The sequence below is a fragment of the Mesoplodon mirus genome, assembly GCF_964341445.2.
Source record: "Mesoplodon mirus genome assembly, chromosome: 4".
In the NCBI taxonomy this organism is placed as follows: domain Eukaryota; kingdom Metazoa; phylum Chordata; class Mammalia; order Artiodactyla; family Ziphiidae; genus Mesoplodon; species Mesoplodon mirus.
The window spans coordinates 115,158,588-115,180,191 of NC_138979.1; the positions used below are offsets into that span (position 1 = coordinate 115,158,588).

A 21,604-nucleotide genomic window follows, 5' to 3' on the forward strand; every position below is an offset into this window, starting at 1 on the left:
CCCACCCTGCAGCCCGCAGCCCGCTCCTCTCACTGCCACTGTACCCTGCATCCCCAGACCCTACATAGTGTACGACTGCTCTGTTTGGATTCCCCAGACCCCACCCTAGTCCCCTGGACCCTGCCTTCTGGGTAGAGAGAATCCCGGCCTCCCCCAGAGCCGCTCTGCAAAGATCACTCACTGCAAGAGTGCGTTTCTCACAGGTATGTGTGCCTTCACTCTCCCTCCGAATGGCTGCTGCCGCTGACAGAGGGGGGATCCAGGTGGAGACCAGCACTGGGTCAGTCTGGCTGGGCCTCTAAGTAGTTTTATTTCTCCAAAACTGAGCCAGTCTCCTGGCCTAGCTCCAGTTGCGAAAACGCTTGACATTGCTAGAGCCAGAGTAGAGCCTTTCACTGAGTCCAATTAGCTTGTTTTACAGCCAAGGAAAGAAGCCCAGAGAGGGGAAGTGACTTGCCCGAAGTCACAGAGATAGTTGGTGGCTGAGCTGGGACCAGGATTAAGCTTCCTGATTCTCTGTTCACCACAGATGGGGTTCAAGTGAGAGAAGGTCTCAAAATCTTCTACCCATCTTCCCTCCAGCTCCTCATCTCCCAGATCTTGTAGACAAACTACTTAGGTGTTGCCCTCAAACCATTTCTAGCTGTTAATTCTGTCCAGGAAAGAATGATTGGGTGACAGCTGACAAATTGAAAGGTGAGCCGTGGGGTTTTTAGCAGATACCTCTTTCCCCCTCCTCCCTCTGATGGTCTGTTCACCCTCATTCTCCCTCCTCAGTGCTGTATCCATTCCCCGTTAACCACATTTATGACCTTATACCCCTTTTGGTGACCTTTTTTCCCCCATTTGATTTGTCAATAAATGGATCAAAATGGAGCTAATGTCCAGTTTAAAAAAATTTTTTTTCTTTTAGCTTTAGCCTCAATTATGAGGAGGGTGGGAGGCAGTTGTGGGGCATGGGTGCTTCATGTTTTCCAGGCAGACTTTCATATTTGACAGTCTGGATAGTAACTTTCCAAGTACATCTGACCTGAGCTCTTATTTTACCGAGGAGACCAGCGCCCAGGTAGGGATACAGCTCAACCTCTCTCCCCCTGCTGGTTCATGGCAGGGCTGTGAGGAGAGCCCAGGCTGAGGGCTTCCATGCTAGTGCTCTTTCCCGTTCATGTCTTAGAAGTGGGCAGGGTGGGAATGAAGATGAATGAAGGCTGGTGTAAGAATGGCATCAGTGCTGGACCAGCTTGGCTGTATCGGAAACACATTAGAACTAGGTTTGAATACTGAATCCATGGCTGCTACCTATGAAGCCTTTTCCTGGGGCCTTGGTCTCCCCACCTATCAGGTGCAGGGTAACAATTCCTAAATTATGGATGGGGCAAGGATCTTATGAAATAATCGTGCCAAGAGGCTACTGTGGTGCCGGATATGGAGTAAGCCTTCATCACTGTGATGGACTGCCTGTTTGTGTCCTTCCAAATTCATATGTTGAAACCCTACCCCCTAGTGGGATGGTATTAGGAGGTGGGGCTTTGGGGGGGTTAATTAGGTTTAGATGAGGTCATGAGGGTGGAGCACCCAAGATGAGATTAGTGTCCTTATAAGAGAAAGAAACTAGAGCTGCCTCTCCACCACTTGAGGGTACAATGAGAAGATGGCCATCTGCAAGTGAGGAAGTGGGCTCTTACCAGACACTTGATTTGCTGGCGCCTTGATCTTTTTATTTTTCTTGTTTTTTTTTTTTTTTTTTTTTTTTTTTTGCAGCACGCAGGCCTCTCACCGCTGTGGCCTCTCCCGTTGCAGAGCACAGGCTCAATGGCCATGGCTCACGGGCCTAGCTGCTCCGCGGCATGTGGGATCTTCCCGGACCAGGGCACGAGCCCGTGTCCCCTGCATCGGCAGGCGGACTCTCAACCACTGCTCCACCAGGGAAGCCCCCTGGCACCTTGATCTTGAATGCCCAGCCTCCGGAACTAAGTTTCTGTTGTTTAAGCCACCCAGTCTATGGGGTTAGCTAACGTTTCTTTTCTTCCTGCCCCTGGAGTGCTTGCTGTTATTGCCCCCTAGGCTCAGAAACCTTCCTAACCCTGGCCAAGCTTCCAGACTTCGGGTGTCTGCTTCTTGCTGTTTTCTCACCTGACGGAATGCCTGTTCAGCACTGGCAGGGGGATGGAGTGGCAGGAAGGAACTGTCCTTCCTGAGAACTCCCTGGCTCACGTGCACACGGTCACTTAGTATTTATAGAGCACCTACTGTGTGCCAGGCCCTGTCTAGTGTGGAGTGGATGGCAGGTGATGGGAATGGCATGGTGCCCCTCTGGTGCCCACCGTTAGGTAAGGGAGGCAATTCAACAAGCAAATACAGTGCAGGGTGGTAAGGGAAGGAACACTGCATAGGAGCCCACAGCACAGGGATCTGAAGCCTCGGCTCGCATGCAATCCAGCGAGGTCTTGTCTTCCTGACCCCCTTCACTGAAAATAATGCACATGCTCTTAGGACAGGGCAGCAAGTGAAAGGTTTGGAACTCCTAAGTGAAAGATTGATCAGGAAGGTGGCTTAGCAAAACCTCTACTTTCTACTCAAGAGAACTTTAAGCAATACTTAGAATTTATCCACATTGGCTTCTGAGCCCTCTGTTGGTGACATATTTTTAGCGGAGCGAATAAAGATGTGTCCACAGTTGAGCACCATGGGCAGTGCAGCCTACTAGTCACTGCTTCTCTCCTTTATACCATCACGATTTCCCCTTCTCCTTTGGGGCACTGGCAGGTGAGCTTCCCAAGTCTCTAACAGAGAAATTACAAAGTCACCAGTAGGCAGACAGTCCCAGACATAAGCAAAAATATTATATAAAGAACGTCCTGCAGTGTATCTCATTCTCATGTTAAAAAGTACATAAACTCTAACACAATATTGTAAATCAACTATACTCAAATAAAAAAATTTTTTAAAAGTACATTAACTATCTGGTGAGATGGGGACCCCCTAAGCTTTGCTATACCATGTTTTCCTAGGGACCGTTTATGATGTCCTTGTGTTTCTGGATAGAAGTGAACACACCTGAAAGAAAGCAGCATTATAACAGGTAAATGGCTACTATAAAACAAAACAAAAATCCTACTCACTTTTTTTTTTTAACATCTTTATTGGAGTACAATTGCTTTGCAGTGTTATGTTAGTTACTGCTGTATAACAAAGTGAATCAGCTACATGCATATATATATCCCCATATCCCCTCCCTCTTGTGTCTCCCTCCCACCCTCCCTATCCCACCACTGTAAGTGGTTGCAAAACACTGGGTTGATCTCCCTGTGTTATGCAGCTGCTTCCCACTAGCTATCTATTTTACATTTGGTAGTGTATATATGTTCATGTTACTCTCTCACTTCGTCCCAGCTTACCCTTCCCCCTCCCCGTGACCTCAAGTTAGAGGTGATACAAACAGATGGAGAGATATACCATGTTCTTGGGTTGGAAGAATCAACATTGTGAAAATGACTATACTACCCAAAGCAATCTACAGATTAAATGCAATCCACAGATTAAATGCAATCCCTATCAAACTACCAATGGCATTTTTCACAGAACTAGAACAAAAAATTGTACAATTTGTATGGAAACACGAAAGACCCCGAATAGCCAAAGCAATCTTGAGAAAGAAAAATGGAGCTGGTGGAATCAGGCTCCTGGACTTCAGACTATACTACCAAGCTACAGTAATCAAGACAGTATGGTACTGACACAGAAACAGAAATATAGATCAATGGAACAGGATAGAAAGCCCAGAGGTAAACCCATGCACATATGGTCACTTTATCTTTGATAAATAAGTGGAGAAAAGACAGCCTCTTCAATAGTGGTGCTGGGAAAACTGGATAGCTGCATGTAAAAGAATGAAATTAGAACACTCCCTAGCACCATACACAAAAATAAACTCCAAATGGATTAAAGGCCTACCTACTTTTTAAAGATTGTCCAAGAATCCCTGGGACATGTACCAGTTTTAACTTGTTTCCTAATTCATATGGTAACAGTAACTTACATATAGTGGATACTTGCTCTGTGCTTTCCAACGCTGTGGGTTATATGCCATGTTTCTCTTCATTGTCTAGAGGAAGAAAATGAGGCAAGGGGAGTTTGAGTTATTTGCCAAAGGTCATTTGCAGCTACTAAGTGAGAGGCTCCAGTGCCCACCACCTTCACCACTATGCTCACTGCTTCTCATGCAAGCATATTTACTTTGTTGCTAGAGTTACTTTCTCCCCACTAGTCTATGGCCTCTCTATCCTTTATTAATGTATGATATTAATGTACATTAGTATACTGTATATTAAGATTTCTCCATTTCAGTTTGGTCCAAATTAAGATGATTTACAAACTAGAACAGAGCCTGGTTTACCTCAGTTGGGTCCAAGAACAATTCTGTTAGCCCTGATAAATTTTGACGCGAATGCCATGCCCTCGCTTTCTGAGCTATAATGAGAAAATCTCGATTTTGAGTTGCCGCTTAGGCATTTTACAGTATAACGACCCTGCTCACACCCAGAGTGTGGACATTTAGATAAGGACCTGAGTTTAGGACTCCTGCCCCAAATTCCCGCTTGCTTTTCCTGGGGCGCCTTTTGAAATGACCACTTATAGTTGAGTCCGGGTAAAGTTAGTGACCTGCACCCCAACTACCTTACACATAATAGGTTCTTGCTATCCTGCTCCCATGTGAACTGGGACAGAGGACTGCCCTGCTCCTGGCTTGCTGCTTCCCTTTCCCCCCTCCTGGTTTCTGGGGTCTGTAAGTAATAAATCTTTAAACTTTACTTCCTTTTGTGAGTGTACTACACCTTCAATCAAAACGACTACAGGGTTTTTACTTCCCCAGATGGGGAACCGGGGGAGCTACCTCCTGACCCCATGTGGCGGCCTGTGCTTCCGCATTCAGCAGATCATAATCTGCATATCCTTAATTTAATACACAAGCTATGGGTCCCGCAACACACAAGGGGGTGCCATTTTCCCTCAGCTAATAAATAGTGCTATTCTGTAAGTTTTCACATTCCCATAGATGGTGAAAAATGAATCAGGGGAGATGGCCGCAGCTGGATTGCAAAGGGCCTAAAAAAAAAAGCATGTTAAGCAATATGGATTTAATCCTAGACCCTCTCCCTTCCCCACAGTACCCTGAAGGGCTTTAGGCAGTGAAATTGCCACTCTGGCAACCCCCGTGTGGAGAATGGACTCAGAGAAGCAAAACTGGAGGCCAAGGGGCCAATTAGGAAGCTTTCGTAGAACTCTGAGATACTGGTAGCCAGATGGATGGAAAACAATGGATGGAACTGATTTATGGGGGTTATGGGAGAGGGAGGAATCGAGGATCATGGCTGGTGTTTGGTTAGGGCAACAGGGATGTTCCATTTTTAGACACAGAGAATAAGGAAGAAAACAGATTTTGGGAGGAAAGACTCTAATTTTAGCAGGTTGACTTTAAGGTGGGCTAGGCAAAGTAGGAGTCTGACATTTGGGAGGGAGGTCCTGGATAGAGATAAAAAATGTGGAAGTTGTCAGCATATGGCTGGAGATTCAGGCTTTTGAGAGAGTGTCAGGATGAAAGGAATCCTAGGGCAGAACCTTGAGGGAAACTGACATTTAGGAGATGGCAGTGGTACCGGAGGCTGAAAAAGAAAGTGGCCTCAGCAGACAGGTGGAAGCAGAGCCCAGAGCATGCACAGTCAGGGAAATGGGGGCAGGGAGCGCTTCTAGACGGAGGGTGTGGCCAACAGGGTCAAATGTTAGGGAGAGCCTGAGTGACAGAGGACTAGATGATAGTGACATTAGTGACGAAGAAGTTGTGAGTGACTAGCTGAGGGCAGTTGAGGTGGAGTAGCAGAGGCTGCAGTTGACTTAAGGGGTGAGCAACTGGTAAGCATAGATATTTGGCTCTAAATGGGAGGAGAGGTGACGCTAACTAGCATATAAAGCTGAGGGTAACGATATATCTACCACTGTTTCCATATCCATCTTTTTTCTGTTTTAGACTTAAGAGACTTGAGTCTATTTAACTGCTTAACAGAAGGAGTGAGTAGGGAGGGAGACATTGAACATACAGGAGGGAGGAGAGGAAAAGAAAAGAGTATGTTTGCAGGAAATGGAATCCATGACTGGTGGATGAAGATAGCTGCCATGACAGAAAGAAGGACACGACTTCTACTGAGCCAGATAGGAAGGAAAGATGAGGAGGAAGGTGAGTTTTCGGATGCGCTGGTGGGAAGGGTTCCTCCTGGGGTTTCTGCTTTCTCAGTGAAGTAGAAGGTGAAGAGTCTGCTGCTGGCAGTGGGGGCAGTTGGAGGAGTAAAAGTTTTAAGGAGAGAACAGAAGTCTTCAGTTGGATTTGGGGGAAGATGAGGAAAGAAGCTGGCAAAGGAAACCACAGAAGAATTGCTTGGAGAATTGCTCCGGGGGTGGCTGGAGACCATGGATTTAGATACACAGCATATCCTTCAGCAGGACTTTTCTCCGTAGCAATCAGCTGCCAGGGCGTGGGTGTAGGGAAGGCAGACAGTTGGATTCTATTCTTAGGGTCCTTAGAGTCCTACGAGATTTTTGTGCCTGGAGAGGAACACTAGCCACCGTCTGTGCTTTATTTATTGTTTAATTTATTTACTTCATAAACCTACTTAAGCAAAAATTGTCTCAACATTTTAAACACTATTTATACAACCAAGTCAAAATCTACACACTTTACAAATCAAATTATTTAAACATTGATTGCAAACTTAAATCTTCCTATACATTTCAATCAAATCATCAGTATAATATGTCAGCTTCCCTAAAAGCATCAAGCATTTTGGTAAAGCACACACATCTTACAAGGATTATAAAGTTTTTTACACCTACTCTTATACTCATTATAAAAATGGGTTTGTAGACCCAACAGAAGGACACTATCTGAGTTCAGACCAATTTTTGAATTTGGATATCCAAAAGAAGAATATAATCTCTGTGCAGATGAAGTTTTGAATTATTAATCAATGAATTCTTGGTTGGGACCTGGGAAATACTTTACCTTCTAAGATGATGAAAATCTGAGCCAGTGCTTATCTTATATATCACTGGAACTTTTCAAGTCCACACTTTTCCCATGAATTAGTGTATTGTAACTGGATGCCTTTTCTTTAAACGATGTCATCTTTAAGTTTAATGACTATGATATGCAGATGTCCCAGAGATGTCCATGCCCAAACCTCTTATGTTTAACGGTAAAGGGACGTTTTCTATGTAATTAAAGTTATGGGCCCTAAAATAGAGAGCTTATCCTGGATTATCTGTGTGGGCCCAATCTAATTACAAGAACCCTTAAAATCAGAGAATTTTTAAAGCCAGAGACATGACAGAAGGGTAGGTCAGAGAGGTTCAAACTGTGAGAAGGACTTGGCCTGATGTTTTTGGCCCAGAGATTGATGGCAAGGAACCTCAATCCTACAACCATAAGGAACTGAATTCTGAATGAGCTTGGGAGTGGATTCTTCTACTTCAGTAAGGAAGGCAGCCCTGCCTACACCTTTCTTTTGACCTAATGAAACCCTGAGCAGAGAATCCAGTCATGCTCTGCTGGACTTCTGACCCACAGAAACTGTGAGATAATAAATAGGTCAAAGTTGCGTTAAGACACTACTTTGTGGTAATTACTACACAGCAATAGAAAACTAATACAATAACTTTACTGACATTATTTACAAATTTATCTAGCTCATTTGCATTTTTACAAACTTCCCCAATATCCCCAATATTGTTGTTTTCCCCAATATCCAATCTCCTCTTCTTCCTTATAACTCCTGCCTTTTAGCTGGGCATAGCTGCCTGGAATAAAGACTCTATTTCCTAGCCTCTCTCCCTTGCCTGGTGTGGCTAGACTAAATTCTAGCCAATGAGATGAAAACAGAACTGTCGGAGGTACCTCTCAGAAAGCTTCTTTAAAAGGAAATGGGTGTGCCCTTCCTTCCTCCTTCCTGGGACTGTAAGGGTGAAGTAATGGCTGGAGGTCAAGGAGCTATCTTGGGTCAGGAGGTGATATGCTAAAGGTGGTAGAACAGCAAGAAAGAAAACTGGGTTGTGGTGATCATAAAACTGCCATCCAACCCTGCACTCTTTTTTTTTTTTTTTTTGTGGTATGCGGGCCTCTCACTGCTGTGGCCTCTCCCGTTGCGGAGCACAGGCTCCTGACGCGCAGGCTCAGCGGCCATGGCTCACGGGCCCAGCTGCTTCGCGGCATGTGGGATCTTCCTGGACCGGGACACGAACCCGTGTCCCCTGCATCGGCAGGCGGACTCTCAACCACTGCGCCACCAGGGAAGCCCCAACCCTGCACTCTTTATTTGCAGATTCTTCTATGTGAGACAGAAATAATCTGCCATCTTGTTTAAGCCATTATTATTTTGGGTTTTACTGTTACTGTAATCTCATTATAATTAGTAGGGTAGTATAGAGGCCCCCTTTCCCAAGAAATGAAGGATCATGTTTGAGCAGTGAGCAGTTATCTTTTGGATGTTTGCCTAATTCATGTTCATGTAACACACTGTTGGAGCTTCTTTCTTCCTAGTTGTAACATATGACCTGATGGTGCCAATCAGTCTCTTTCATTTTTGGTACAGTTCCAACTTTTTCTGGAATTACTGAGAGCTCTCTGGATCCACCCCTCCCTACTTATGCAGATAAAGAAAAATAAATGCACCTTATGAATAGATATAATATCTGCTATACTTATACTCTTCTACTTATCAAAATTAACTAAAAATATCCTATTATAGTCATACTTCTTCACTCAGTATATTAACTACATTTTTGTACATTGTATAGTTACTTTTTCCTTTTTGAAAATCACAACAGAGTTGTGGATTTTAAAAATTCACCTTGTTCCAATTAACAATATTATTTTCCTTTTGATTATCAAATTGTCACAGAATGTCAATTTGTGGAAGCCTATTAAAATTGGTTCCTTTGCCTTCTCAGCTCTACCCTACATTTAAGAAAGTATCTTTGCTTTTTGTCTTCACCAATAGGTTCCAGGCCTAGAGTTATTTATCACATGGAGCTATTCTCCAAGGGACCTTGAGTCTTTTTAAAGGTAAATAATATTTGAGGCAAAGATTCAGGTGCTAAGAATGCATATCAGATTTTTTCCTGATGTTGTTTCTATGCCGCTTTAGTGACAAAGTTTGAAAAAGTTATTTCTTTTGAAAACCACAAATTCACATTGGGATTTCCTGTTTAACTCAGGCACTACCAAATCCTTTTTTATTTGACTCTGACATACAGTTTTACATTTATTTTCCCTACAGCATACCTGCTTGTATCCTGTAACCCCTGAACCCAGTTATAATGTCGTGTTCTCTCTTTAGTGATCCTATAGGGTCTCACTGAGCATCATTCTCTAATTACTTTATTGATAGATTCATCCATGCTGGGCCAATGGGACAGAGAGGTGAGACAGAATTTATAATACTGGCAGGAGAGTGGTTGAAAGGATGAATTATGGAATCCAAGGAATTTTAAGGAGGAGGATAAGACAGCACAAATCAGGAGAAAGAAGAGAGGTTGTGGGATAGTGTGGGACAGGTACAGTGAAGGTCCCTGAGAGAGCTGGGAGGAAGGAGGTGGTGGTCAGAGCATGAAGTGATTGAACTTAAGACTACAAAGGCGGAGCAGTTCTAGGAGGGGGCCACGGTCATGTGTTCCATGCCTGGAGATCTACAATTGCCCACATGTGACCTACCTCCACCTCCAGCTGCCAAAGGAACCTTTGTATACCCACTCTCGGCCAAAGCAAACATACACACCCATGTCTTGGGTGGGGAGATGAGGGCCAGAGTCCATCTGGGATCTGCCACAAATAGACGCCCGGTTCACCGTCTGCTGGCTGCCCCAAGGTACATGAAAAATGTATACTGTGTTCAGGCTGGGTGCATGCCCCCTTCCTGCCGCACCAGCCACAGGCTCTGGGCTGCTCTGTGGCCCTCCCCACAGTTCTGCTACTGGCTGAGTCTCCCTCCTGCTCTAGTCCACACAGTGCTGGCTCAGCTTCTGACTGTGCTGGCCGAGATCTGTCATGCTGGCACTCCTCACAGGAAGGAGCCTGCTGGGTATGCTGAGGCTGGTCCATCTGGTCCCCTGTAGGGGCCTGTCAGGCTCACCTGTACCATCTGTTCCCAAATAGCACTGAGCAGGAAGCTGGGTTGGAGTTGGGGGGACAGGAGGAGCAGAGTCTGCAAAGTAGCACAGGCCTCCCTACCTGCCAAAGCCTGCCCTGATCCTAGGGCTGCAGGCAGAAAGAGATGCAGTGAGAGGCAACTGTGAGGGGCAAGTTAAGAGGGGCAGGTCCCGAGACACCAGAGCTCTACTCTTCACCTTGGATGTTTGGCACAGGGTCCCATGCAAGGACGTGGAATAAAGGCAGCCAGAGGGAATCTCTCTCCTGCCCTGAAGATGCTACTTCTGGGGCAGGAGAGGGCAGAGGGCTGGGGTCAGGGGCTAGATTTCCGTCCTTGAAAGGCTTGAGTCCTCAGAGTGGGAAAATGAGGAAGCCAGAGAAGCTTGAATATTTCCAGCCACCCAGCAGGTTCCCTCGACGCAGGCGCAGAGATACTCGGTCCCCGGGGTCCAGGGGCAGTAGCACAGAGCTGGTGGCTGCCTCCCGGGTCACGTCTGGGTCGTTGGCAAAGGCCGAGATGACAGGCCATGTGTTCAGCATCAGGCTTACCTGGGGAGGGGAGCCCAGTTAGCACCTCTCCCCAGTCCTTGTTCCGGGAACCCCACTTCCCTGAGGGCTTCCTTCCTTCTCTGCAGCCCCAGAGGGACACTCTGGAACCTGGGAACCCGAGGCTCAGAGCACCCTCCTGGGAGGGCTGAGAGGTGGCCAGTGTTGGACTCCGTGCCTCCTTCACAGTCTCTGCTAGGCGGGCCCTTTCCCACCTGGCTCCTGGCCCCCCAGGATGTAGGCCAATGGAGGTCTGCCTGGGGATCCCCTGGGCTCCACTTATTTCCCCCTTCCCTTCCTCTCCTGAGCTGGGGATGGGACAGGGCCTAGGGTTCAGGTCACCTGGACAGTCTGGCGGTTGTACACCTTCACCACATGGAACCGGAAGCTGTAGACGCCCCGGACAGGGGCCACGAAGGAGCCTGAGGCCCGGTCAAAGCCACCGCCCTCATTCACCAGGACCTGTGAGAAGCGACCCTACTGAGTGGGGCTTGGGGATGCCTGGGGCTCGGGGAAACCAGGATTGGGGGGAAGGGGCAGTGAGTAAGGAACGGAAGGGGTGGCAAGTAGACCAAACAGGAGGAATGCACGGATTCAAAAGCAGTGGTGAGAAAGGGCAAGGAGGGTGTGGTGGGAATGAAGGGAAGGGAGACGGGCAGAAGGCTTGGGGGCAACTGGCCACAGCAGGGCTGTTTCCTTAGCAGCACAGTGGGTTTGGACAGTGATTGCAGGTCTTTGCAGGGTAGAGGGATTACCTGGTCGAAGTATATGGCTCCACTGGTGCCGTTGCCGATCTCCCCTGCTGGCTCGTGGTGGTGGCTTCGGACTGCAGCGAATGCCACTCTTCCAGGGGGCGCCTCTCCCAGGGCTGCTCCCCCTGGCCCCCCTGCAGCAGCTCGGCTGGGCTCACAGACCACCAGGCACTCACCTTCCAGGAGGACTGGCTCTGTCCCCTCCTGGGCCCACCCGGTCCTCAGGGCCAGAAGTGTCAGGGCCAAGGTCAGCCCGGGGCTGCGTGAGGGACCTGGTGGCCAGTGTCGCTTTGCTCCCAGCATGGCTGAGTGGCTCAGTGACCCACAAGCCTTCTCTGTCTGCTGCTTGGCTTTGCGCACCTCTCCTCCAGGCTCTCACCACCCCTCACCCTGCTTCTCAGCTCTCTCTCTGGGACTCATGGTCACCTGGTCTTGGCATCTCCCTCTCCATCCCTCTCTGTGCCCCACGACTCTGTCCTGCCTCTCACTCCTGCTGTCACTGCAGTTCCTGCCTCCTCGGCAGGGCACAAAATGACAGCAGCTGGGCTCTGGGAGGGAGAGGAGAAATGAGGCAGCCATATAGGAGGGCTACAGCCAGAACCCCAGGGCAGCCCTTCCCGAGAGCACTGAAGGCTGGAACTGGGACGACAGAGAACATGGGTGTCTGTGTGAGGCTGTGAGTTCTTGTATGTGTGTGAGTGTGTGCGTATGTGTGAGACAGCTCCTACAGCTCCTCCCCTCACTCCTCCCCTCTTCAAAACCCGTCGCAAGTCAGCAGCCCTCTTAGCAGCATCTTTTCCACCGTTGGAGAAAAGGGAGTGTCCTTGTGTTTTCCCAGCAACTGTTTTGATGGAAAGTGCTTGGCCCAACAGTGTCACTATCCTGTGACCTTGGGCCCGTCTCTTTCTTTCCTTGATCTTCTATATCTTCATCCGAAGGGACTGCATTCGTCCCTTTAAGGCGCTCTTCACCTCCATCTCTCCATGAAGTGGTTCCTCATTCCTGAGAAACAACTGCGTGGAGCGACTGAAAACTCAGAAGAGCGCGGAGATGTGACCCCGCAAGCTTGGAGCAGGAGCGGGGGAGTGGGCGGGGCCGGGGGGACGAGTAGGCTGAGGGCGGGGCCGGGGGAGGGACCCGGCTGGGGCCTGGGCCCGGGCCGAGGCTCCGGCCGCGGGCGGGGAGCAGCCTGCAGCTGGCGGGGGCGGGCGCGCGCCGGGGCTCGGTGCAGGCCCAGCCCCGGGAGGGGCCCGGCTGACTCCGCCCCCGGCCAGGAAGTGACTCAAAAAACTGTTCGTGATGTGGGGAAGAGAGGTCCCCGTTGGGTGAGGAATCGGGAAGGCCCGCCCAAATTCGGGCCCCTCGCCCTTCTTCCCTGGGCCGGGGGCGCGGGCGAAGCTGGGGCCGGCGGGCACCGAGCGGCGCCGGCGGGACTGAGGCCGCAGCGGGCGGCGAGGCGGGTAGGCGCGCTCTCCCCGGCGCCCGGGCCGCGGGAGTCAGAGGCCGCAGTGCAGAGCGCAGTCGGGGGGCGGCAGCCGCCAGCGGCTATGGGCGGGGCCCGGTCCGACCCCTGGGCCCCGCGTGGGGCTCGTGGCGCGACCGAGGGGTGCAGCAGATGGCGGGGGAAGCGGGAGGGGTGGGAGTGGCTAGAACCTTGGAAATGGCTGACAAGGGACCCAGAGGACAGCCCAGTTCAAGCCCTGGTGAGGATTCATCTTTAAGAGGGCGTCTTGGACCTGGAGATTGCAGAGACCCGGAGGAGAGGGACTCTTTCGTCACCTGTCCCCTCCTTCTGGCCTCCAGACCCAGCTGGATCCCCCCCCCACCGCCCCGCCCCCGCTTCCTGCTCAGGGCTGTAGTCATTTTCCAAAGGCCACACACCCATCCCAGAGAGACAGCCTTGTTTATCCATGACTTGTCTCCGGAGAGAAGGCCCTTGTGTCCAGATAATCTGACATTCCCTCCCTATCCCCAGGATGGACTGAAGTGCTGGTTACCTCTTGGGTTTACCAGTTTGGTAACTAGGTGCGACCTGTTGATAGCTGGTGTAGGCCAGGAGACCAAATTTGGGTTGAGGGGACATGGAGGCTCTGAGCTGCTTTCCCTCCTTCCAGGGCTGGGCGGCCAAGGAGCCATGCCTACCTGGGGGGCTGGCTCCCCGTCCCCTGACCGTTTTGCGGTGTCTGCGGAGGCCGAGGACAAGGTGCGGGAACAGCAACCCCATGTGGAGCGCATCTTCAGGGTGGGGATGAGCGTCCTCCCGAAGGACTGTCCTGAGAACCCGCACATCTGGCTGCAGCTGGAGGGCCCCAAGGAGAACGCCAGCAGAGCCAAGGTGAACGCCTCTCCCTGACCCTTCCGGGGAAACAGTGACTCCCTCCCCTGAGGAGGCAGAAGAGAGGAGGGGCTGGGGAGGATCTCCACTCTTTGCTTGTCTCACTGGCCCTGAGCTTTGAGGAGCTTCCGAACTCTATTTGTCAAGAGTTTTGGTTTCATTTCTGCTGCGATGACCCAGATTCTGCCAGGGCTTGGAGATAAGTGACTCAGTTCAAATCAGTTTGTACTGTTTGGGAGAGAAGAGATAATCTGGTTGGGCAAGCAGGCCCCACCAAGGAATTCACTGAGGGGTGGGAGGCCACACTGATTCCTTTGGAGTTAGTCAGGACTTACAGTAAGGCGAGACCAAATACCATCATTGTGGTCCTAGTTTGTTTCCTTATCTATAAAATGTGAATAATAACAGTATCCACCTCACTGAACTTATTGTGAATTAGATAAAGCATGGAAAGCGTGAGTTCAGTAAAAGTTATCAATGATGATCGTTAGGATGGAAATATACAACACGCATACACACACATAAATGTTGAGAAGAGACAGCCTTTTAACCAACTAATTATAACAGTTGCTTAAGTTGAGGCAAGTTCTAAATGGAAATTCAGCCACAGGCTGTCAACTGAAAAGGCAAAGAAGTGAGTTTCTCGATCCCCTCTTAACTGCCACGTTTTTCAGGATCTGTAGGGCTCCATTGCTCTCCTCAGGCATCCTGGAGCTCAGAGGAGAGCAGCGGCCCCGAAGGAGCTATTGGGCCACTTAGGATTCCAGCAGTCTCTTTTTTTTTTCCTACCTCCCCTCCCTACCTTTTCCCCCAGGAGTACCTGAAGGGTCTCTGCAGCCCAGAGCTACAGAATGAAATTCACTACCCACCCAAACTGCACTGCATCTTTCTGGGAGCCCAGGGCTTCTTCCTTGATTGCCTGACTTGGAGCACATCAGCCCACCTGGTGCCGGGGGCGCCCGGCTCGCTGATGGTCAGCGGCCTGACCGAGGCCTTTGTCATGGTCCAGAGCCGAGTGGAGGAGCTGGTGGAGCGGCTGAGCTGGGACTTTCGGCTGGGGCCATCCCCTGGAGCCTCTCAGTGTGCTGGAGTGCTGAGAGAATTCTCTTCTCTGCTGCAGTCCCGGGGGGATGCCCACACAGAGGCCCTGCTGCAGCTGCCTCTTGCTGTCCAGGAAGAACTTCTGAGCCTGGTGCAAGAGGCATCCAGGGGGCAGGGGCCCCAAGCATTCCCGTCCTGGGAGTGGGGGAGCCCAGGTCTGCTGGGTGCTCAGCACCAGCGAGTCAGGAGTCCCCTGAGTGACGGCAGGGAGTCTCTGGACACAGGACCTGCAGGGTGGCAGGAGTCAAGGGGAGAGAGACGTGCTATGGAGAAGGAGGGGACAAAGCACGGTGGTCCCAGGGAGATGGATTTGGGGTGGAAGGAGTGGCCCGGGGAAGAGGCCTGGGAGAGACAAGTGGCCTTCAGGCCACAGTCAGGAGGAAGAGAGGCAGGACAGGCAGTGCCTCTGAAAGGGAAGGCCCTGGGGAAGGAGGGGGTGCCTCAGGAAAGAGGAAGGTTCTGGGTCCAGGGCGAGCCTCCTGGCACCCAGGGCCCCTGTCAGAAGGCAGCCCAGCCCCGGGGAGCCTCCCTCCTGCAGCGGCTCCATAATGGGGAAGCCTCACCTCCAAGAGTGCCCAGCCCCCCACCAGCGCCTGAACCCCCTTGGCACTGCGGAGATCGAGGGGACAGAGGAGACAGGGCAGACAAGCAGCAGGTCGCGGCTCGAGGTCGGGGGTCTCCGTGGAAACGAGGCACCCGGGGGGGTAATTTGGTGACTGGCACACAGCGTTTCCAGGAGGCCCTCCAGGACCCTTTCACCCTGTGCCTTGCCAATGTGCCGGGCAAGCCAGACCTCCGCCATATTGTCATCGATGGCAGCAACGTGGCCATGGTGTGAGTACCTGGTGGGGCTGAGAGTCCTGGGGAGGGGGATGAGATGACGAGATGGGCAGTTGCATTCACCTAGGGGATATGTGCGAAGTGGGGGGCAGTACAGCCAGGCTGCCAGGCCCCCCTGGGGGCAGAATGCTGACCCCTTTCCACTGCAGGCATGGCCTCCAGCACTACTTCTCCAGCCGGGGCATTGCCATTGCTGTGCAGTACTTCTGGGACCGTGGCCACCGCGACATAACTGTCTTTGTGCCTCAGTGGCGTTTCAGTAGGGACTCCAAGGTCAGAGGTGAGTTGGGACTGGTCTTTTGTGTCCGGGGATGGGCCCTGCTTCCACCTTGAGGGTAACCCCATTGTGCTCCTCTCTTTCTCTAGAGGGTCACTTCCTGCACAAGCTGTATTCCCTCAGCCTGCTCTCCCTCACTCCCTCCCGGGTCTTGGATGGCAAGAGGATCTCTTCCTATGACGACAGGTACTTGCTTCTCTCTCGGTCACAGGCTGGACATTCAAGGAGCCAAGTGGGAGACTGAGGGAGAGACAGAAGCTCCTGACCCTTCACACTGTCTGTAAGCCTGAGTCGTGGGACAAGGGTCAGTTCTTCTCCGTGTGCCCCTATGATTGGGGAGGTAAACCTGCCCTGCAGGCAGGATGAGATGGATGGTGGACAGCTCTGTTTGTCCCCTCATCCTTCACTTTTCACTCATCAAACTAAAGGATGCCTCATTTTTTTTTTTTTTTTTTTTTTTTTCTTTTTGCGGTATGCGGGCCTCTCACTGTTGTGGCCTCTCCCGTTGCGGAGCACAGGCTCCGGATGCGCAGGCCCAGCGGCCATGGCTCACGGGCCCAGCCGCTCCGCGGCATATGGGATCCTCCCAGACCGGGGCACGAACCCGTATCCCCTGCATCGGCAGGCGGACTCTCAACCACTGCGCCACCAGGGAGGCCCTATGCCTCATATTTATATAGTGCCTTACTGTCTAGAAAATACTGGTTTAGTGGAAAGATGGGAAAGCCAATGACATGAATAGCTGACAAATGCCTCTTACAACCTGGATGTCCAAACACATAGAGGAATTCCCCAACCTTCTGGAAAAACCAGAGTAAATGTTCAAAGTAATGATAAATGAAGAAACGCATTCCATGCATAATAAGACTGTACAAAACGTGGTATAATAAAAGATAGTGAAAGATCACTGGTCTTAGAATTTGCAGGTCTGGATTTGAGTCCCAGGTTGCACAGTCATTGACTGTGGAGTCTCTTAGTGGATTAATCTCTTTGTCTGAAGGTCTTCTTCCATTCATTCATCCTCCTTGTGAATGTCAAAAGAAGCTAAGGTATGTGTTTGTCTCACTCAAGGTGCTGGGCAGGAGGGCAGTGATATTCCTTAGTTTTTCATGGATCCAATCAAGTGTGGCAGAGGGCCTTACCTCTGTTGTACAGAAATGGAGACGGAGGGTCAGAGTAGTTAACTTTCTTGGCAAAGGCTATGAAGTAGCAAAGGGAAAATGAGAACTTAAAGCTGCTAGCTGGTTTAACTGAAAAACACGGGGCACATTCCCTCCCCAGTGTGCACACAGTGTGGGAGATGGGTGGATTTTAAAAGCTAACTAACCAATTTAAAAAAACTAGTGACAAGTTCTTTATTCTCTAGGATTTCGGTTTTAAATTAAAAACGAGTTTCCAAACTGAAGTGATTATATGTTTTGTTTTTTCAAATACTTTTTTCAAATACTCCCTAACAGGAAAATGGTATTCTACAAAAAGTTCACGTTCTCCCAGTGCTATTCTGTTTTACGTCTAGATTTCACAGGTTATCTGCGCTATGGAATCTTCTTTACACGCCAGCACTGACACAGTTAAAACTGAAGGTTGAGTCAGTTGTAATAAATTTTGAAGGCACATGTCTGTACAGTGGCGTACATCCTGATAGGCAGACAGCACAATATGAATTTGGAATTTTGCCTAGTTACAGTGAAAACACAGTGGCACGTAGCACAGGCCTACTGAATACTGCGGAACAACATATGATGTAACGTGATAATAGTAAAATATGCTTAACTTGAAAATACCTTTTGTACATTATGTGATGCCATATACATTTTTATGTCATCTTCTTAATTTGTTTCCCAGACAGAAACTCAGAACCAGACACCTGTCACACCGAATCCTGATTACTAGTCCCCTCTATACCACACTGTCTTTCAAATACTGACTGCCTGCTTAGTACTAGGTGCGTGGCCTGCCGAAGGAAGCAGGAATGCAGGGAATCAGGGAAGACCTGATTCTCGAATTCAGAGAGCCCAAAGAAACTGTAAACCAAACAGTACAGAATGGAGAGGAAAGGGATCCCCCTTCTGGCTGGGATTTTGTGGGAAGAGAAGGCTTTGAGAGTTTTTGTTGATTGATTGACAAGGACATGGGATGCGTTGGAGCTCTAGGTCTTAAACCTGTTAAAAAGGACTCACCTCACGAGTCCTACCCCAGTCCTGTGGAATCAGAACTACTAAAGTGGGGCCCAGGCATCTATTTTTTTAAAGTTCCCCTGGTGGTTCCGTTCATCAGTGAGGTTGGGGAAGCCCCTTCCAGATGGAGGGGATAGTTTGAGAAACATGGAAGTCGGACAGCACGGGGCATGTTTGAAGAACAGGGTGTAATCTGATCATTGATTTTGGCAGGAGCTTAGTACAGCAGGGAGTATGGGGTGAGATAAGGCCGTAAGAGTGGCTTGGAGCTGGGTTCTAGACGGCCTTGGCTGCCAGGCCTGGGCGTGTGGAAATATTTGGTAGATAAAGGGCAAGTTTGGAAGACTTTTGTGTAGGGAAGAGCATGTTCTCTTGGGGGAGGTCAGGAGAGACTGGAGGGTGGTAAGTGGCTGGGGGCAGGGGACCCCCTCATCAGGAGGCTATGCAGTAGTACCATGCTTGCAATGTCAGGGTAGCTCAGATGGTAATGGTGGGACTGGAAAAGATGGAAGCAGAGTGGAAAGCCTTTCAGAGGAGGAGCATGATGGATCTGTGACTGATTCATGGGGGCACGGTGGAAGAAGATAGAGCCAGAGCCAGATCTTTCTGTCTCATACTAATGAGGCACAGAGTGTTGAGTGGAGGATTGTGGTGACTTGAGGGGATGCTATTGGGGAACCACGATGGACTCATCTTTCATGGGTTTCCTTTCTAACCCGTGGCACCTGTATGCAGTCAGTCACCTGGTGGCTGGATCAAGGTGAGGGGGCCAGAACTCCATCACCAGAAGTGGGTCACGGGAGTCGATAACGCTCTTTGGGGTTGGGACCTTGGAGAATCCCAATATGGCTGCCGTGGTTTTCGTGACAGGTTCATGGTGAAGCTGGCTGAAGAGACCGATGGGATCATTGTCTCCAATGACCAGTTCCGGGACCTGGCAGAGGAGTCTGAGAAGTGGATGGCAATCATTAGAGAGCGGTGAGGGAGCCCTCCCCTGAGCACAGGGCACGGACTCAGACCTTTCTCTAAAACCAGCTCTGCTCTGCCACCGGGTGAGGACTCTGGGAAGGGGCTGACATTGCTTTGCGAAGGATGGTAGCTGGCAGCTTCTGATGGTGTTGGTCTTAGCTGTCCGGGAGGTGGGCAGAGGCCCCTCTGTGACCACACATCCTCTGTGCCCATCCAGCCTGCTGCCCTTCACCTTCGTGGGAAACCTCTTCATGGTGCCTGATGACCCACTGGGGCGAAATGGCCCTACACTGGATGAGTTCCTGAAGAAGCCGGTCAGGTAATGCCTCAGACTCTCCTAGGCAGCCCTGGCTTTTGCTCTGCAGGGGCCTTGCAGGCCTGGAGAATTGGGGGAAGAATGACCTCAATCTGGGCCAGCTTTATTCTGTAATAGTTCAAGTTGCCTTGGGCTTGGCCCAAGGAATCCTGGCTCAGACCCTTCTGGCTGGGAGGGAAACTCCTGTTTCCTGTTTTCCCTAATCAGTGTGTTGGACGGAGTTATTTGGAAGGTGCTTGCTTTTACTTACAGCCAGCTGCATTGAGCATGCCCTCTGTTGGACATAAAGTGATTAATTTATTAGCCTAGAACTAGATAGTGGCAGGTTCACCTTCCAGGTTCCAAAGGAACAGGCCATCTTCCCTTCAGAAGTGGGTTGATACTGCCCCTCAGTGGTCGGTTTCTGGAACTTCAGGGTCACTCCCCAGAGCCCAGACTAGGCAGGGCAGTTGACTGGGAGTGGAGAGCAGGGAGGCCCACTGGGCTCTCACCTCCCTCGAGGATGCTCATCAGTTCTTCCTGTTCCCTCTGCTTCTTCCCAGGGCGCAGGGGTCTTCTAAGGCGCAGCATTCTGCCAGGGGCTTCACAGAACACGGTAATCAGCAGCAGGGGAGAAAAGAAGAGGAAAAAGGCAGTGGTGGCATCCGGAAGACGCGGGAGACCGAGCGGCTCCGGCGCCAACTGCTGGAGGTGTTTTGGGGCCAGGATCACAAGGTGGACTTCATCCTGCAGCGGGAGCCGTACTGCCGGGACATCAACCAGCTCTCTGAGGCCCTGCTCAGTCTCAACTTTTGAGCCTCACCTGTCTGAGTGACTGCCACCCCGTCAGCTCCAGCCTCCTCCAGCTCAGCTCATTCTGTGAGGGTCCCTCTGCTGCTCAGACCCTGACCCCGTCTCACCCTGAGTTGGTGCTTTGTGTCAGGGAAGCACCAAGGAAGCGCATTCGTGTGTGGGGAATGCTCTTGCCTGGGGCAATTTGGGGACAGGTCTGTAAGGTGACCTGATCTCATCTTGAGTCAGGACCTCAACCAGCTCTCAGGAGGTTCTGCTCAGCCTTAACTTCTTAACCTTGCTTTATGCAGGGTTTCTGTAGGGAATGGGGGCTGCTGGGAAGGGTGGGTCACGGAGATGGGGACTGTCAGCCCCTCCTCCACGATGAGCTGGGGATGGAGGCTAGGGTGGGTGGGAGGGGAATGTAGAACAGGTGGCCAGGAAGCTAAGCCTTTCCTCCTCCCGGCTGCTGCTCTGATGGCCAGAGGACAGGACGAGTCCCAGGCCTGGCTGGGCTCCTGGGCGCGTCAAAGGGAATGCTGGGCCCTGGAAAGACTAGTGTTACGGGGTCTGGGTCACAGTGGGGCAGCAGGGATCCGGTGGAGAGGCAGAGGGAGACTTGGCTTCTGGTCTCAGCTATGCCTGCCTGTGACCTTGATTGATCTTGGTCTTTACTTCCGCCTACAAGTCAGGGGTAAAAAAGCCTGTTGGGAGGAGAGATGAGAACGTGGAGGAAAGCTCCTTGGAGGAAAGGTACTTGGACCAAGCCTCAGGTGTGTCTGTCTGTGGTTGCACAGGCTTCCTAACCAAAACCTCACTTTCAGAGAGCTGAGGGTCCTCTGTCCCCAGGACCTGTGCCCTAGACTTTTTAACACTGCATCCTCAGTATAGTGTGCCCTATAATGGCTGCGTCCCTTTTGGGCAACCCCCCCCAAATCCACATTTACAAAACGGTTAATTAGGGGTGACTGTTTGCATTACCAGAAAACTCTCAGGGTTTCTTCCTATCAATGGCAGCTCTCCTGTTGCATTCAGGTGTTTGTTTACAGTTGAACGAATGTGTCAGAAAGTCCACAGTCCCCGGTTAATGCACTTGCTCGAGCGTTGAGCAGTCACCAAACCAGTGAAGCCATGTTCTGCGAGGAAAACGTTCATGTGACCTGACCCTAGCATCTTCTTTACAGAACATATATGTTGCATAAAGCGAGACCCACTTCTGCTCTGTGTGTGCGTGTATGCGGATGGGAGGGTTTATAGAGTTTGTATCTAGAGGAACCAATCTGGAAAACGAAAATTGAAGAATCAGAGTCAGAAGATACTTGACT

The 21,604-nt window shown here is 50.5% G+C and overlaps 2 protein-coding genes across 5 annotated transcripts; one reads left to right on the forward strand and one right to left on the reverse strand.

The window, feature by feature from the left end:
• Positions 1–6,729: 6,729 nt before the first annotated feature.
• On the reverse strand, positions 6,730–12,248 carry CBLN3 (cerebellin 3 precursor). The gene is made up of 3 exons (XM_082620166.1): positions 11,497–12,248; positions 11,084–11,203; positions 6,730–10,744 (listed from the first exon to the last, which is right to left on the reverse strand). Exons 1-3 carry the CDS (start codon positions 11,794–11,796, stop codon positions 10,547–10,549), a joined length of 618 nt encoding a protein of 205 aa, XP_082476292.1. The 5' UTR covers positions 11,797–12,248; the 3' UTR covers positions 6,730–10,546.
• Positions 12,249–12,552: 304 nt separating this feature from the next.
• KHNYN (KH and NYN domain containing) lies at positions 12,553–21,497 on the forward strand. Of its 4 annotated transcripts, XM_082620162.1 has the most exons (8): positions 12,553–12,953; positions 13,608–13,828; positions 14,643–15,763; positions 15,919–16,049; positions 16,136–16,232; positions 19,094–19,201; positions 19,410–19,511; positions 20,051–21,497. In XM_082620162.1, exons 2-8 carry the CDS (start codon positions 13,628–13,630, stop codon positions 20,301–20,303), a joined length of 2,013 nt encoding a protein of 670 aa, XP_082476288.1. In that variant the 5' UTR covers positions 12,553–12,953; positions 13,608–13,627; the 3' UTR covers positions 20,304–21,497. The 4 variants fall into 4 exon arrangements, 3 of the variants coding, with proteins under 3 accessions (XP_082476288.1, XP_082476289.1, XP_082476290.1); XR_014293982.1 differs by lacking the exons at positions 12,553–12,953; positions 20,051–21,497 and adding an exon at positions 12,963–13,196 and having other exon boundaries at positions 19,094–19,275; positions 19,410–19,491; XM_082620163.1 differs by lacking the exons at positions 12,553–12,953; positions 19,410–19,511; positions 20,051–21,497 and adding exons at positions 12,963–13,196; positions 17,892–17,991.
• The last annotated feature ends 107 nt before the right edge of the window (positions 21,498–21,604 follow it).

Excerpts from the sequence above, each read along its gene's own strand:
- CBLN3 (XM_082620166.1), bottom strand. The coding sequence starts at position 11,796 with ATGCTGGGAGCAAAGCGACACTGGCCACCAGGTCCCTCACGCAGCCCC. Across the intron at positions 11,204-11,496 it reads GAGCCATATACTTCGACCAG|GTCCTGGTGAATGAGGGCGG; the intron begins GTAATCCCTCTA and ends CGCTTCTCACAG. Across the intron at positions 10,745-11,083 it reads ACAACCGCCAGACTGTCCAG|GTAAGCCTGATGCTGAACAC; the intron begins GTGACCTGAACC and ends TCCCCTCCCCAG.
- KHNYN (XM_082620162.1), top strand. The coding sequence starts at position 13,628 with ATGCCTACCTGGGGGGCTGGCTCCCCGTCCCCTGACCGTTTTGCGGTG. Across the intron at positions 13,829-14,642 it reads AGAACGCCAGCAGAGCCAAG|GAGTACCTGAAGGGTCTCTG; the intron begins GTGAACGCCTCT and ends CTTTTCCCCCAG. Across the intron at positions 19,512-20,050 it reads TTCCTGAAGAAGCCGGTCAG|GGCGCAGGGGTCTTCTAAGG; the intron begins GTAATGCCTCAG and ends GCTTCTTCCCAG.